Raw genomic sequence first — 15,967 nt, 5'->3', positions numbered from 1 at the left:
TAGGATAGAAAGGACTCTTTCTTACCATACAGAGAGGGGCCCGCGTTCACCACAAAACCCGTCAGGGAAAAAAGGGGGAACATACTACTCACCATACCGGAACCAGGCGGGCACCAACTCCTGACAGTACCCCTCTCCACCGGGGCGGGAGGGCTGTCGACCGATACGGACGCCGTGACTCATGGTCTTTGGCGTTTCGGCGAGACGTTTAACTCGCGTGGACAGTCCTTTAATGGGACTTTGTCGCGGCCGACCCAGCGCGGAGCTATGGCCTGCACGCGCTCGTAGGCTGAACTGGGGTGACCTCCGGATCTCAACATCCAGCCCGTCGCCCAGTTCAGCTTTCTTGCTTGAAGATCTCACAGGAACACTGGAGAAAAAAGCTGTCTAAAAAAATCCTTTAAGAAAAAATTCTTGCCAGGACCTAAGATCCCAGCAAGGTGTCTAGGTCCTTACTCCTAACTAGACAGAAAATAACTGATTTGATGAGGCAGAGAGAGAGAGGATATACCCTCTGGGACTGCCCCTAGGGTGTGGCCAGAGCTTTTTAATTTCCTGTCTAGTCCTGCTCCTGCGGAGGTAACATAACCCGAAGGTGGTGTATCACCGAGGACTACGTCTGTCGATGAGCGCTAGAGAAAGATGGTTTACACTTTGATCATTACCTTGAGTCATTAAATGTGTGCCACTCTCCATTGTTTGGATTTTTACAGTAAGCAGTATAATGGCCTCCCATGGTGGTACCCGAATGATTGGATACAGCATACAGATTGTATGTAGCTTGAGCTGCAAAAACAAAATGTAACAATCTAATATTAAAAAAAAGACTAAATTCTAGCTTTAAAAACAAGGTAAATGTCAAACAAAATTCTGTGAAAGGATAACAGTTAGATTACTGGTAAAGGGCCAATTAAGGTATAAAGCACAGCTAGATCTACTTCTACATCAGAACCGTTGCTGATAGTATTAATATTGATCCAGTAGGTGAAAGACCTAATTTCACCCCCAAAGCTCATCAACATATAGGTTTGTATCCACACATATTATGATTCAGTGTGCGTTACGTATCTCTGTTAGCAATGGGGTACAATGTAGAATACAAGAATGAGCATAGACAATTTTACTTAAAGTGCTTGTAAACCCCTACGCATTCACAGTGAAGTAATTGGCCTCAGTCCTCAGGTAAAAAAAAACACAGAGATCAACAAATCCTTCTATGTTTATATGTTGTTCCTGTTTATCTGCAGTCTTCTCTACTCTACAGCCAAAGTGCCAAAGTTATAAAGCCCGTCCGAGCTTTCAGAAAACAGGGGACAGAGAGCTGAAATTATACACTGCAGAGCTCAGCGAGGAGAGCTCTGAGAGCCGATTGGAGGGTAGGGACACAACCCCCTTTACATGGCACACAGGATCAGAACTGAGGCTGTCAATCACAGGCTGTGTGCTGGAGATCTCTCCCCATCTTTTTTCTCTTGGTGTCAGGAAAACTTGTCGGAAGTGATTTATGCCGATAGAGGAAGGAAGCAGCAGACAGAAATGACTTATAGGTTGATTAACCAAGACTGGAGAATGTAAAATCTGGTGCATCTTTGCATAGAAACCAATCAGCTTCCAGGTTTTTTTGTCAAAGCATAACTGAACATATTGGCCCATACCCTTCATGATTATCTCCCTAATATGCAAACTGCAGATAACGAGTGTCCACTATTTTTTAAAATATACATATTATCATGTCTCTTTAACCACTTCTGGACCAGAAGATTTTCCCCCTTAATGACCAGGCCATTTTTTGCAATTCAGCACTGTTATTTTAACTGACAATTGCACAGTCGTACGATGATGTACCCAAATAAAATTGATGTCCTTTTTTTTCCCCACAAACAGAGCTTTCATTTGGTGGTATTTGATCACCTGTGCGATTTTTATTTTGTGCTCTATAAACAAAAAAAGAGCAACAATTCTGAAAAAAACAAAAACATTATTTTTTACTTTCTGCTATATAACATTGCCAAAAAAAAAAAAAAAAAAAAAAAGTTAAAAATCTAAATTTTTCATCATTTTAGGCTAATTTGTATTCTGCTACATATTTTTGGTAAAAAAAAATCCCAATAAGCGTATTTTGATTGGTTTGCGCAAAAGTTATCACATTAACTAGGGGAAAGATTTATCATTTTTATTTAATTATTTTACTAGTAATGGCGGCGATCAGAGATTTTTAGCGGGACTGCGACATTGCGGTCGACAGATCGGACACCTGACATTTTTGGGGGGGACCAGTGAAATTACTACAGAAGTCAGTGGTAAAAATATGCACTGTTACTGTAATAATGACACTGGCAGGGAGGGGGTTAACCCAGGGGCGGATAAAGGGTTAGGTGTGAGCCTAGGGGGTGTTATCTAACTGTGGGGGGATGGGCTTTTGAAATGAATACAGAGACCTGTGATCCTAAATAGAATGAATACAGGACCTCTGCATTGATTCCAGAGAGAACGATGGTCTGCCGTGTTTACAACAACCGACCGGCGTTCTCTCTTCACGGGGAGCGATCGCGGGTGCCCAGCAGCAATCACGGCCACCGGCCCCATGGATCAGCCTCCCTGCTGGTGAGTGGCCGCGTGCGCGCCCCCACCCCCCCCAGGATCACTCCTGCAGACCGCCGTACAGGCGATTCGCAGGAACCTGCCGCTGTATAACTGCGGCGGCTGGTCGGCAAGTGGTTAACATGTACATATAATCAATCCTTTTGTTTTGTTTTTTTGGCTAGAATAGGGAACAGTTAGGAAGAGTTAAGAAGAGTTGAACTCTGTCAGATATATTTTTTTTTTGCTATCTGTGTCTGGCTGTGTCAAGCTTTCCACCTCAGCAGTGGATCCAGAAGCAAGTGGTGATCACTGATCCTGTTACTTTCCCCCAAATGGGCAAGATGATAGGCTCTCTTTGAGAGACAGGAAAAATCATAATAAATATTCCGGAGGCATTCATTGCTGTACACACAAAACAATGCATAAATGGTACATAATCTCTTGTTGTGTATATACTGTAGACCTTTCAATCTATAACATTACATATTTAATATTTAACTTTAAAGAGAGAACTATTTCTACACAGTTGGACCTATGAAGAATATAGAAATAAAAAAATAAAAAAAAAAAAAACTTACTGCTGTGTTCTGCAGAAAATTCCCGTAAGTCTAAATCTCGAAGAGGGAAATTCACAAAAGTGGAAAGCTTGCTACTTCTTATGCGGCCTTCAGAAAACCGCTTTAAATCTGTAAAGGGTTAAAGTTAAGGAAGAGAAACTGCAGCTTCATGAGTATGACATTACTACAGGATAGGAAAAAGATAACAGATAGTAAGCTCTTTCAGTTGCGAATTCAGCAAAAAAAAATTCTTAAAGCGGACCTACTGGTAAAGTCTGCATGCACAGATTCCTGGCATGTCACAATATACAGTATCATTTTCAATGTATCCTTTTTTATATTTTCTTCATTTATCATATTTAAGACTACAAAAATACACATAACATTTTTAGTTAAGTAAATATGATATAAAGCATATAAATACAGAAAATTGAATACTCGCCTTTCCCTAATTTTCCTTTCCTGGTGCATCTTCATGGCAGCATACACTTGGGTTGTGGCTCCGCCCCAACAACCAAGTGTATGCTGCCATGATGCGCCAAGAAATATTTTTATTTACTGCTTAAAGCTGAAATTTACCATATTTTTTTTTTTACATGTAAAAGGTGTGTATCCCATATCCTGCATCTGCTTCAAGAAAAATCTTTCCTTCATGCCACCTTCATAACTGCCAGATTTTGCTTTGAGCTGCTTGCAATGGTTGCTATGTGGGGTAACAGCAGTCACTGCTAATGTAAAGAGTTGCAGTGCTTGCCCACCCACATTCATCCTCTCCATCATTCAGTGATCTAATAATACTATTTTCCCACAATGCACTGCAATCTGTGAATGAAGGAGGAGTCGATTATTGACCGGATCCCCACCACCTATTCATAGAATGCATTGCATATTTCTATAATTCCTATTCGATCAATAACAATTGGGCCTCTTGCATGCGAAGATCTGAGCCTGTGTGACAAATTCTGGCTTATTTCCCCAGGTGCTGCGTACAGCCACCCACAGACATGAATGGCTCTGTGCGGCTGTACTGGGGTAGAGGCGGGTGCTCACGTAAACACAATTATAGCATATGGGCATATGCAAAAAAATAGATGTGTGAGACAACATGAAAACAAAGCAACAAAGACTACGGCCAGCTAGGGGGATTACATAATTATGTATTCCCTATTCTGGCATCTTAATTTAGAAGTAGATGCTGAACCTTAGTAACGCCTTTTTAAAGATGGCACCAGCCTCCTGGAGTGAAATATAACTGTTGGCACAATATAAATCCTGTATGACTGAAAAAAAGGAAGTTATTGCTCCTGCACTTAAAATGGTTGTAAACCCACTTTGTTGAAATTTACCTATAGGTAAGCCTATATTAAGGCTTACCTATAGGTGCTGTAAAATATCTTCTAAACTTTTAATGCAGCCGATGACGTCATCGGCGTATGCGCTCTGAAGGATCGGCCACCCGTGCCGTTCCTTCAGAGCCCTGTGCCGTGAACGGCGGCTCCCGCGCGTATGCACAGGAGTGATGTAATCGCGCCTCCGGCAAATCAGATGGCCAGAGGACGCGAACCAGGATGGCCAAACATAGCTCATTATGCCTTTGTCTTTACAGGTTTTTTTTCTCATTTTCTTGCAGAGGGTTTACTTCCTCTTTAAGAAGTTGTTGTGCGGCTGATTGAAAGCACACATCTCCACTGGTTCAGCCGCCACATCGGCTGTGCTACCACTCTCAACAGGTCAAGGGCAACCCAAATAAAGCTCCAAAAAAGAAAAAAATATATACAGAGGGCGCACCAGCCTAGGGCATTACCTTTGCAACAATGGTTTAATAAACCATTCCCCTCTGAGGAAGAGGGGGGGACACCCCTCGAAACGTGTCAGATTTCTTTGGAGATTTCTATTCCACAACTGTTCTTAACCAGCAGACCATGCTGAGTGGAGAATCTGGTGGACTTACACTTAAGCACATATTTTGCTTGATATTTCATCTCATTTGTTAGTATGAAGTGCATATACATTTTAAATAAACCATTGTTGCAAAGGTAATGCGCTAGGCTGTTGTGCCCTCTGTATATATTTTTTCTTTTTAGATAATTATATACATGTCAGGAAGAGAGTGTGATGTCTGCAAAAGGTAAGAACTACCTATGCGTGTTACACTTACGCATTACATAGCAGGCATACAGATGACAATTTTTGTTAGGCCTGCCTTAAGAAACTATTTATACTGCTTATACAGGTGAATCTCAAAATTAGAATATCATCAAAAAGTTATTTTTATTTCAGTAATTCAATTCAAAAAGTGAAACTAGAATAATAATAATATATTTTATATAGATGCATTACACACAGAGTGATAGGTTTCAAGCATTTATTTCTTTTCATTCTGAGGATTAAGGCTTACAGCTAGCGAAAACCCATAATTCAGTATCTCAGAAAATTAGAAGCGACCAATAAAAAAAAAAAAAGGGATTTTTAATACAGAAATGTTGGCTTACTAATAAGTATGTATATGTATATGTATAGTATATGTATATAGTATAGTATGCAATTAATAGTTGGTTGTGGCTCCTTTTGCATGAATTACTGCATCAATGCAGCGTGACATGGAGGTGATTAGCCTGTGGCACTGCTGAGGCGTTATGGAAGCCCAGGTTGCTTTGATAGCGGCCTTCAGCTCGTCTGCATTGTTGGGTCTGGCGTCTCCCATCTTTATCTTGGACAATACCCCACAGATTCTCTATGGGGTTTAGGTCAGGCGAGTTTGCTAGTCAATCAAGCACAGTGATACCATGATCATTAAACCAGGTATTGGTACTTTTGGCAGTGTGGGCAGGCGCCAAGTCCTGCTGGAAAATGAAATCAGCATTTCCATAAAGCTGGTCAGGAGAGGGAAGCAACCTGGGCTTCCATAACACCTCAGCAGTGCCACAGGCTGATTGCCTCCATGCTACGCCGCATTGATGCAGTAATTCATGCGAAAGGAGCCCCAACCAAGTATTGAGTGCATACTATACTGTACATGGACACACTTTTCAGTAGGCCAATATTTCTGTAATAAAAATCCTTTTTTTTGTTCTCATGTAATATTCTAGCTTTCTGAGATACAGAATTTTGGGTTTTCACTAGCTGCAAGTCATACTCATCAAAATTAAAAGAAAGAAATGCTTGAAATGTATCACTTTGTGTGACAAATCTATATAAAATATGGGTTTCACATTTTGGATTGAATTACGGAAATAAATTAATTTTTTTGATGACATTCTAATTTTATATTAGCGATCACATTTAAATGAAAGCTGGAATCTGAAATTTCATTTGTGGTTTGAGACAACATGCAGTTCCCATTTTAAACTACTTTCTACATGATGCTGTATAAAAAAGTGAATCTGGTATTAGTTGACGTTTAGTATATAATAGTGATTCTATAAAAAGCCAAACAAAAGTCACATGGAAGGATACGAAGTACAAGGATCTTGGGAAATTTCTGAATGGTAAATTTCTTGATGCACCTTCGACGAACTTTACATCTACAGCATGTCTGGTAAAGAATGAAAAAAAAAATAAAAATAAATTAGAGACTTTGAAACTGTATTTCAGCATTGGCCGATATACTAAATGTAAAGTAAAAAATAAAACGATAGGGCTTTGACTTATGTATATAGTGCACACAAGGTTATTGGCATAACTACATTCTCCCGTGGGAACAACAAGAGCCATGACTAATGAGCAAAGATTAGAGCCTCTATTACCAGGGCCAAAAATCATTGGTACCATGGGCACTTTTTTTGTCCTGTGCAACCATTAATTTTACTAAAACTGTAGTCACACTGCTTTGTTGTCTACCCTAAACCAAACCCTTTATTGTGAAAAAATCTCATTAGATTCTGTACTTTTGACCAGTATACCCTATGTGAGAACTCAAATTGTAGAACTGTTAGGGACAAAGCCACTTGTTTTTCTTCTTTTTAAGGGCTTTTCTGGCCAAATTTTATTAAAAGAAAGTTCAACACAGTTCCAGAAATAAAAAAAGCAAGTTTCCCTTGCTGGGGTTTTTAGGATTGCTCGTCCATCCAAAGAAAAAACCAAAAAACCAAACAAGCTTGTTCTTGAACTTCTGATTATGGGTCGATGGTTCTAATACTGTGTGTCTGTGCTGCATTGTCCACCTTTTATGATACTGCTGTACAATAGACAATTTCAATATTATATTATCTCTGTTCTATTACTTTTAAATTACTTTTCGACCCATTGGGACTATATTATTGTATACTTGGGTTGTTTGTTCAGTGTACTGCTTATAAAAAAAATAAAAATAAAATCCAATTGGGAAAGTGAAACTCCATTATAACTATTACAACAAGTTAGGAAACCTGGGAGCTAGTATTATGATTTAATTTGTGTCTTTTAGTTATAGTTTGAAGATTTTAACTTAAATTATGTTTAACATAGGTTGAACTGGATGGACTGGTGTCTTTTTTCAACCTCACTAATTATGTAAACAAACAGTGAGGCTCCTGGCCTTTAGGCTGGTCCCACAGACCATGACACTTGGTACCCCTCTCAAAAGCTTGGTACATACTCTTAGCAGCTGGGAGCAGATGGCTCCCATCTATACTCCTGGTCAGAGACCTCCTTTGACTGCTGTGGTGGAGCTCAGAACCCTAGTCCAGATTCTCCTAAAATCCCAGCACACACCTGCCCCAGCAGTTTGCTGGCTGGCTGCAAAATCTGGTCCCAGGATTGGAAATTTCATACCACTGAGATCACTAAAAAATCTCTGGCTCCAGGTCCAAAATTGTATTTTACTAAATAAGGACACTGAAAAGCCAGTTTCCTCTGAATGACAAAAGCCCCCTGGAGCCCCTAACATGCCTGAATGAGAATCCTGAGTCAACATTCCTTTTACACCCTGGCAGGTCACAGCACTGCCACATCTAGAATATTACTTTATTAAAGGGAATACTGCAAAACACTGAAATGAGATGGTATTGATTTCTAACAATGTGCGTGTTTAAAGATGGTGATGGTCTCATGGCAGGTGGTGGCATAGTGTAATAATTAAATTGGGCGAATTTATGAGTCTGACACTCGCTACTGTCCTGTCCCCATTCCGTTATGATGAGTCACAGGCCAATAAGAATGTGCAGGAGGTAGGAAGGGGCAGGTAAATGCCATACCTTTGTCTGCCAGATTGGTCCATATTCAGCTGTGATAGGATGGGTTGGAAAGGCTGTTGCAGGTATGGGTCCCTCTAGTCACCTGTACTGCATATCTGCAGTACAGTAAAACCTTGGTTTACGAGTAAAGCGGTTTATGAACATTTTGAAAAACTAGCAATGATTTCTTTTTTTTTTTTTTAAATGTTGCCTTGATTTGCGAGCGATGTTTTGATATATGAGCAGTAGTTTTTATTTAAAAGCTGATGTATTTGTACAGTATTGTCCAGTAAAGCCCCTGGTGTACAGTATACAGTTCTGTATGTGGCCAGAGGTTCAGGAGCGCTGGTGGCTCCCACTGTTTCCTGCACAGCTCGGAGACACCCCCAGCTGGGTGGGCGGATGCAACGTGAATTTGGAGCACCCGGAAGGGATGTCAACAGTTCTCAAGTGTTTCCAATTTCTGAAGGAAACGCTGGGAGCCACCAGCGCCCCCGGACCTCCGGCCACATACAGAACTGTATACTGTATACCAGTGGCTTTACAGTACAGTACATATACACCAGCGGCTTTGGAATTGCACCAGACTCTTTAAAATTGTGAATGTACTATCTTTTTTTTTTTAATACAAAAAAGGAACTGTGGTTTGGAAGCCGGGTCATAATGATATATGGAAGGGTGCCGCAAAGTAAGGTTAATTTGTTTTATTTTTACAGTACACTTTAAACTGTATTTTGTATTGCCGTTATCATTTTTATATCATTAGATGGTTGTGGAACAAATCATCTGGAGTTTACATGATTTCTTACAGGGAATTTCACTTTGATATACAAGCGCTTTGGATTACAAGCATGTTTCTGAAACAAATTATGCTCACAAACCAAGGTACTACTGTAGTTTTCTCCTTCTCCATCGAATTTGTAATAACTATTTTTTTTTTATTGTCTCAAGAAATATTTACATACGTAGATCATGATATGATACTGATGTTGCTTTCCTACTTCCCCAAATGAACATAGACATTGCTACTAATTTTCCAGTACGGTAGCTGTATTTTTAAATGTAGTGCTTCTTATAGATCTGACATACTGGCACTTTTAATAAAACAATGCATAAGGTAATGGTATGTAACAATTTGCAGCAAAAATATATTACGGCTTACTCAATATCCAACCAAAGAAAAATTAATTCTGGTTGGTTGCACATTTGCTTTTTGAGGAAGTCAGATATTCTTTGAAAACACTTACTGGTTTTTCATCCCCATCTAAAACATCCTCTTTGGTAAAGAGACGAATGCAATCCATTAGCGACACATCTGAAACACTCTTCTGTATAAAAGAAAATGCATACAATCACTAACATGAATCACAACAATACAGTAAACTGTTGCAATTAGTGAAGCTAGAATCTGATTGGCTACTATAAGCAATACAGAGATCTTATTTTGTACAGTTTTATATGAAATGACCTTGTTTTGTAGTTGGAAAGGGTGTAACTATAGCCACAGACATCCAAATAGATACAGTGCCTTGCGAAAGTATTTGGCCCCCTTGAACTTTGCGACCTTTTGCCACATTTCAGGCTTCAAACAAAGATATAAAACTGTAATTTTTTGTGGAGAATCAACAACAAGTGGGACACAATCATGAAGTGGAACGATATTTATTGGATATTTCAAACTTTGTTAACAAATAAAAAACTGAAAAATTGGGCGTGCAAAATTATTCAGCCCCTTTACTTTCAGTGCAGCAAACTCTCTCCAGAAGTTCAGTGAGAATCTCTGAATGATCCAATGTTGACCTAAATGACTAATGATAAATAGAATACACCTGTGTGTAATAAAGTCTCCGTATAAATGCACCTGCACTGTGATAATCTCAGAGGTCCGTTTAAAGCGCAGAGAGCATCATGAAGAACAAGGAACACACCAGGCAGGTCCGAGATACTGTTGTGGAGAAGTTTAAAGCCAGATTTGGATACAAAAAGATACAAAAAGATTTCACAAGTTTTAAACATCCTAAGGAGCACTGTGCAAGCGATAATATTGAAATGGAAGGAGTATCAGACCACTGCAAATCTACGAAGACCTGGCCGTCCCTCTAAACTTTCAGCTCATACAAGGAGAAGACTGATCAGAGATGCAGCCAAGAGGCCCATGATCACTATGGATGAACTGCAGAGATCTACAGCTGAGGTGGGAGACTCTGTCCATAGGACAACAATCAGTCGTATACTGCACAAATCTGGCCTTTATGGAAGAGTGGCAAGAAGAAAGCCATTTCTTAAAGATATCCATAAAAAGTGTTGTTTAAAGTTTGCCACAAGCCACCTGGGAGACACACCAAACATGTGGAAGAAGGTGCTCTGGTCAGATGAAAGCAAAATCAAACTTTTTGGCAACAATGCAAAACGTTATGTTTGGTGTAAAAGCAACACACCATCCCCACTGTCAAACATGGTGGTGGCAGCATCATGGTTTGGGCCTGCTTTTCTTCAGCAGGGACAGGGAAGATGGGTAAAATTGATGGGAAGATGGATGGAGCCAAATACAGGACCATTCTGGAAGAAAACCTGATGGAGTCTGCAAAAGACCTGAGACTGGGACGGAGATTTGTCTTCCAACAAGACAATGATCCAAAACATAAAGCAAAATCTACAATGGAATGGTTCACAAAAAACGTATCCAGGTGTTAGAATGGCCAAGTCAAAGTCCAGACCTGAATCCAATCGAGAATCTGTGGAAAGAACTGAAAACTGCTGTTCACAAACGCTCTCCATTCAACCTCACTGAGCTCGAGCTGTTTTGCAAGGAGGAATGGGCAAAAATTTCAGTCTCTCGATGTGCAAAACTGATAGAGACATACCCCAAGCGACTTACAGCTGTAATTGCAGCAAAAGGTGGCGCTACAAAGTATTAACTTAAGGGGGCTGAATAATTTTGCACACCCAATTTTTCAGTTTTTTATTTGTTAAAAAAAGTTTGAAATATCCAATAAATTCCGTTCCACTTCATGATTGTGTCCCACTTGTTGTTGATTCTTCACAAAAATTACAGTTTTATATCTTTATGTTTGAAGCCTGAAATGTGGCAAAAGGTTGCAAAGTTCAAGGGGGCCAAATACTTTCGCAAGGCACTGTAATATGAGGACTGGGGGCAATGGGTGCCGTGCAGAGAAGGATGTGGGGAGATGGCTCTCCCTGTGTATTTTTGGAAGTACCATTTATACCATTCCCACTGTCTAATGTGGTTATCTTCATTAACCTGAGGAGTTGTGCGGTAACCTATGTTACTTTAAGGGGTTGTATGGGAAAAGAGGTTCACAGACAGTTACAGTATGGAGAATAGGAAGCTTTTTTTTTTTTTTTGCACAGCTCCACATGCCAGAAAACATTTTCCCCATTGGACAGAAAATCTGGAGAAGTTTCTTTAGCTCCAGGCCAAGCAAGCCTCTTTCTGGGGCAGTCTCTTTCCATATAGCAGGTGCTTCAAGCTAGTCTCCTACATACCAGGTACTTCAGGGTTGGCTCTGAGTCCATCACAGTCAGTCTCTTCTGGGGGAAAGCACTCTAGGATGGGCTAGGTTTCCAGGTTAGTCTATCTCTACAACAGTCTCTCTCTAGGGCTGTCACTCTCACTCCCCCATAGCAGTCTCTGACCACATAGCCGGCATTTAAAGGAAAAGTATGGCCAAAGCCATTTTAGCCCTACATCTCCTATGGATCTAAAGCCCGCTGTCGGTTCAGGTCACTCAACCAGTCTAGGCTCAAAAAAGATCTTGACTGGACCGGCAGCTTGCTCAGCATGCCACTGAGAGCCTGAGTCAGCAGCAACCCATAATTCTCTTTTAAGGGGAGTATCTCTACCCTGGCAGATACTCCAGGACAATCAATCTCATTCTCTAGGAACTCTTTCTCTAAATGGCAGGCATCCCAGGGCAATCTCAGCACATAGTAGGCACTACAGGGTAAACTGAATTTAACAAATGCTTACTTCACATGGAATACAGACTATAACTCTGACTTTTTAAGCTACAGGAATAGGATTGTATGTGCGTAACATTGTTCCGTTCTATAAAATGAGCATATCATTTATTTATTGCTGCCATTTTTACCTTAGCAATGGGTAGCGACAAGTCCCAGAATGGGTCATACACAGTAGAACAATATCCGCATTCACTGCATGTGAGTGAGCTCTTCAACTGACCGACAAACAGTTCTGTTCAAAGATAATGAAGATGTTACAAAATATAAGTGCTAAAAGGCATGCAAACTGAAAATCTTTTGGTAAAGGCTTCATATTTTAAAAATCGTGATATCACACCTGTAATTTATTACATACAGCATGAGGTTTTACTTTTATCTTGTGACTCTGCATGTATGACTTCTTATTTGCTTCACATATAAATTTACAAAACCTTAAGAAAGGTCCAACTAACATTTTAGTTTGAATCAGCTAAATCCATTTCAGGTGCATGAAAACAAGTGTCCAAAGACTTCTATTACTTTTCTTTATAAACCAGCCAGAGCCTGGGTAGAAAAGCTGTCTCTGCCAGCATGCAGTTCATGGAAAATCAAGTCCTCTGCCAGCAGACTATAAAGAAGGGCCATTGCTTTTAGTATGGAAGGAGTGGTCTCTCAGCAGAACTCGAACATGCCCCCGCAGAGTCACAGCTAAAGACTTCCAATCAGCAAAAATTATGCTCTGCTGATCGGAGACTTCTAGCTGTAAGCCCTAGTTCACACTGCCATGACTTGTCATGCGACTTGAGAGTTCAAAGTCATATGACAAGTTGCTCCCCATTAATGGCAATGAAGCCATTCTGATGCAACTCATGTCGCTCCTACGTAGAAAAAGGTTCCTGCAATACTTTTGGTGGGACTTCAATATGACTTGCATTGATTTCTGTTAAAGAAGTCATATGCAAGCCATAATAAAATTTGCACAGGGATGTTGGATTTAAAGTCGGATGACTTTGAAACAGTGGCACTGTGAACAAAGGCTTACTTAGCATCTAAGTTTTCTGAGATACCATTTTGGTGTCTGTGTACGCAAACTTATTATCTGGAAGATACTATGCAAGTACATTTCCAAAACACACACACCCCTGTGCATGTACAGTGTATGTATGGAGCATGGCTAGCTTATGCCAATATTTTTTATTATGGATGATTTCCAGCATATTTAAAATAATAATGAAAAGTATTTCACACCAACTTACCCACAATCCTGCTGTCTTCCCTTTCCAAATATCTCCTCCACATTTGCCTGCTTTTCTCTGTGTCCCTGAAAAAAATGGAAAGGGGGGTTTATATACAACGTAAAAGCTACACACAGCTTCAGCCTTGGACTATGCATGTCAAAGTGCAATGGAGACAATTACAGCACTTCTAGGAAAAAAACTGATTATCAGTAATGGTATGATGAAGAGGAGGAGAGGAGCCCAGTATGGTAGTCCTGTCCTAGAATGACAACGTTGCTGCTTTATAGATACAGTACAGTAAGTGAGTGTTTTCATCCTAGGACAGGAAATGTGTTACTGGCAGGATCAGCAGGTGTGAATAAAGGGCTGATGAGCTGCAATATATTTAAATTTTTGTTCTTGGATTTACATATACTTAAGAAAATCAACCTGAACAATAGTATTTTCACCCAAGAGTGTATCCAAGGTATTGCCCTGAGGTCAGTCATATACTCATATACCAGTAGTTGGCCCCATGAACAAAACTGTGGGTACCTTTTAAAATTGCCACTCCTATGCTTCTGATTTGATATAAGTAAGCAAAGCCTTTGTTACATGCACATATGAACAGCTACAAGCCATAAACACCCCCCCCCCACCCCCGATCCACCCCCAGAGATACAGTCATCTCATGTAAGCAAATCTGTACAATCACACTTTGGTAAATCGGAGGACCACTAAAACCAGAAAATGCTTTCTGCAAAAGAGAAGATGTTGACATTGGTAGTTGCTTTGGGTGACAAAGCTTGTGTGCCTTTACTTTATACCGTTCAGGAAAACGGGCCGCAATAGAGAAGCAGCTACTGACCTCTAACCATGACGAGGTCTGCGATCAAAACCATACAACATGTATTTTGGACGTGTCCGGGGATCTGCCCTTTCTGGTCCTGAGTTTGTACCCTGATACATGACCTGACTGATCAAAACTTGATTGAAAACGCAGCAGCCATCCTTTTGCATTTAAATACTTCCTCAAAGTGGAAATACATACAAATCTTTAACAATCCATCTCCAAAATGCAAAAAAGTCATGCATTTCCTCCAAATGGAAGTCACCCCTAACCCCCTCTATTACTCAATGGATAAATACAGTAAACGAGATCCAGAGTACGGAGGACCTCACTTTGTCATTGTACCACCAGGAACAGTGCTTCCGTTAATCTGATCGTGTGTACGGGGCTTATCGAACGATCTGTCGTCCGTTTTTTGTTGCATGCTAGTCTGATGTGGAAAGTGAAGAGGTTATTTTCATACATATTTTCCCGTACGACAGAATTCTACTTCAGAAGTGATGTCATGTGTTGAATTGCTTAGTATGTGTTCTTTCATCTCTGAGCATGCCTAGTCTTGCACTTAAGATTTTTTTCAGACGAAAACTGTACTAATTAAAATGAAAATCAGACGTTGTGTTGACGTACGATAAAAATTATATAGCCTGCACATCCAGTTTTTGTCATCCGAAAATCCGTAATCGGCTGTCGAAAGCACCATACTAACAACCCGAAAATCGGCAGATCGTTCGGACGAAATTTCCCTTCCGATTTTCTTATCGTGTGTGCGGGCCTTAAGACATGGTTCTGTTGGCTCCAGTTTTCATTTTCTGCGGCCTATAAGGACCTCTTAATGAAAGACCCCTCACGAACAGCAGGTTAGGTGAACCCTTTTCCCCCCCTTTTTTGCTCTATTCAATTTTTATTCATATTTTTTATTTTTTTTGCAATAATAAAATTCGTTTTTAAGTGGGATTTTCCTGTTTTTTTACCTCGCAGGCAACTTAGAATTCTGTTGCTTCTTCTGGAGCCATCCTCTGACGGTTTTCTATTATATGGCTTTTGTGTGGACAACTTGTCTTATACCATACATATCTGACAACTATGTATGTTTCATGTTGTGCCCCACAGTGTCAATGATCTTTGATAGTTCCCAAAAAAAAACATGTCGTACGTTTCCTTTACAATATGTAGCAATTCCCCCATGCGTATGGCTGAAGTATTTATGGGATTTTGAGGTGCTGGAGTTGACTTCTATTTGCCATCTATGGACTGCTTCTTTTAGTGTAGTGTTGCCAATCTGTAGCCTACATATCGGACCCTCAGTTATAACCTGTATAAAAAAAAAAAAAAAAACAGAACCTCCAGCCAGTGCCTGGTCATCAGGTTCGGTTTTCTTATGTCTGTCTATCTACTGGATTTTTGTTTACTCCCCAACTCTTACAGTTCTTTGGATTATGCTTCTTTTTTTTCAAATGCTTTTTTTTTTTTTTTTTGCTGCCTGCCTCAACTTCCCGCTGCATTCCTGCTCTTCTGCCTCTCAAACTGGTACCATGCTTGCTTATCTGCTGTCACTGTTGGACCTTATATCACTTCTGCCACAGGCTGCTGCAGCAGCATAAGACCTGATACTCCATGGCTGTGCTCTGCAGTGAGTCTTCTGTG

At 40.2% G+C, this 15,967-nt stretch overlaps 1 protein-coding gene across 3 annotated transcripts in view; it reads right to left on the bottom strand.

Moving 5' to 3' along the window:
- Positions 1 to 15,967, bottom strand: part of USP2 (ubiquitin specific peptidase 2) — a 192,394-nt gene that overhangs the window by 8,385 nt on the left and 168,042 nt on the right. For all 3 annotated transcript variants that reach the window (XM_082274547.1, XM_082274548.1, XM_082274549.1), the window contains 6 exons: positions 13,513 to 13,577; positions 12,406 to 12,509; positions 9,541 to 9,621; positions 6,597 to 6,675; positions 3,162 to 3,269; positions 666 to 786 (listed from right to left, as the gene is read on the bottom strand). In XM_082274547.1, coding sequence (XP_082130673.1) covers positions 666 to 786; positions 3,162 to 3,269; positions 6,597 to 6,675; positions 9,541 to 9,621; positions 12,406 to 12,509; positions 13,513 to 13,577 — 558 coding nt within the window. The remainder of the gene's footprint in view (positions 1 to 665; positions 787 to 3,161; positions 3,270 to 6,596; positions 6,676 to 9,540; positions 9,622 to 12,405; positions 12,510 to 13,512; positions 13,578 to 15,967) is intronic.

The sequence above is a fragment of the Pelophylax lessonae genome (genome assembly GCF_965119305.1).
Source record: "Pelophylax lessonae genome assembly, chromosome: 12".
Taxonomy (NCBI): domain Eukaryota; kingdom Metazoa; phylum Chordata; class Amphibia; order Anura; family Ranidae; genus Pelophylax; species Pelophylax lessonae.
The sequence above is the reverse complement of the archived record's forward strand: the minus strand, read 5'-3'. Positions and strand labels throughout refer to the sequence as shown.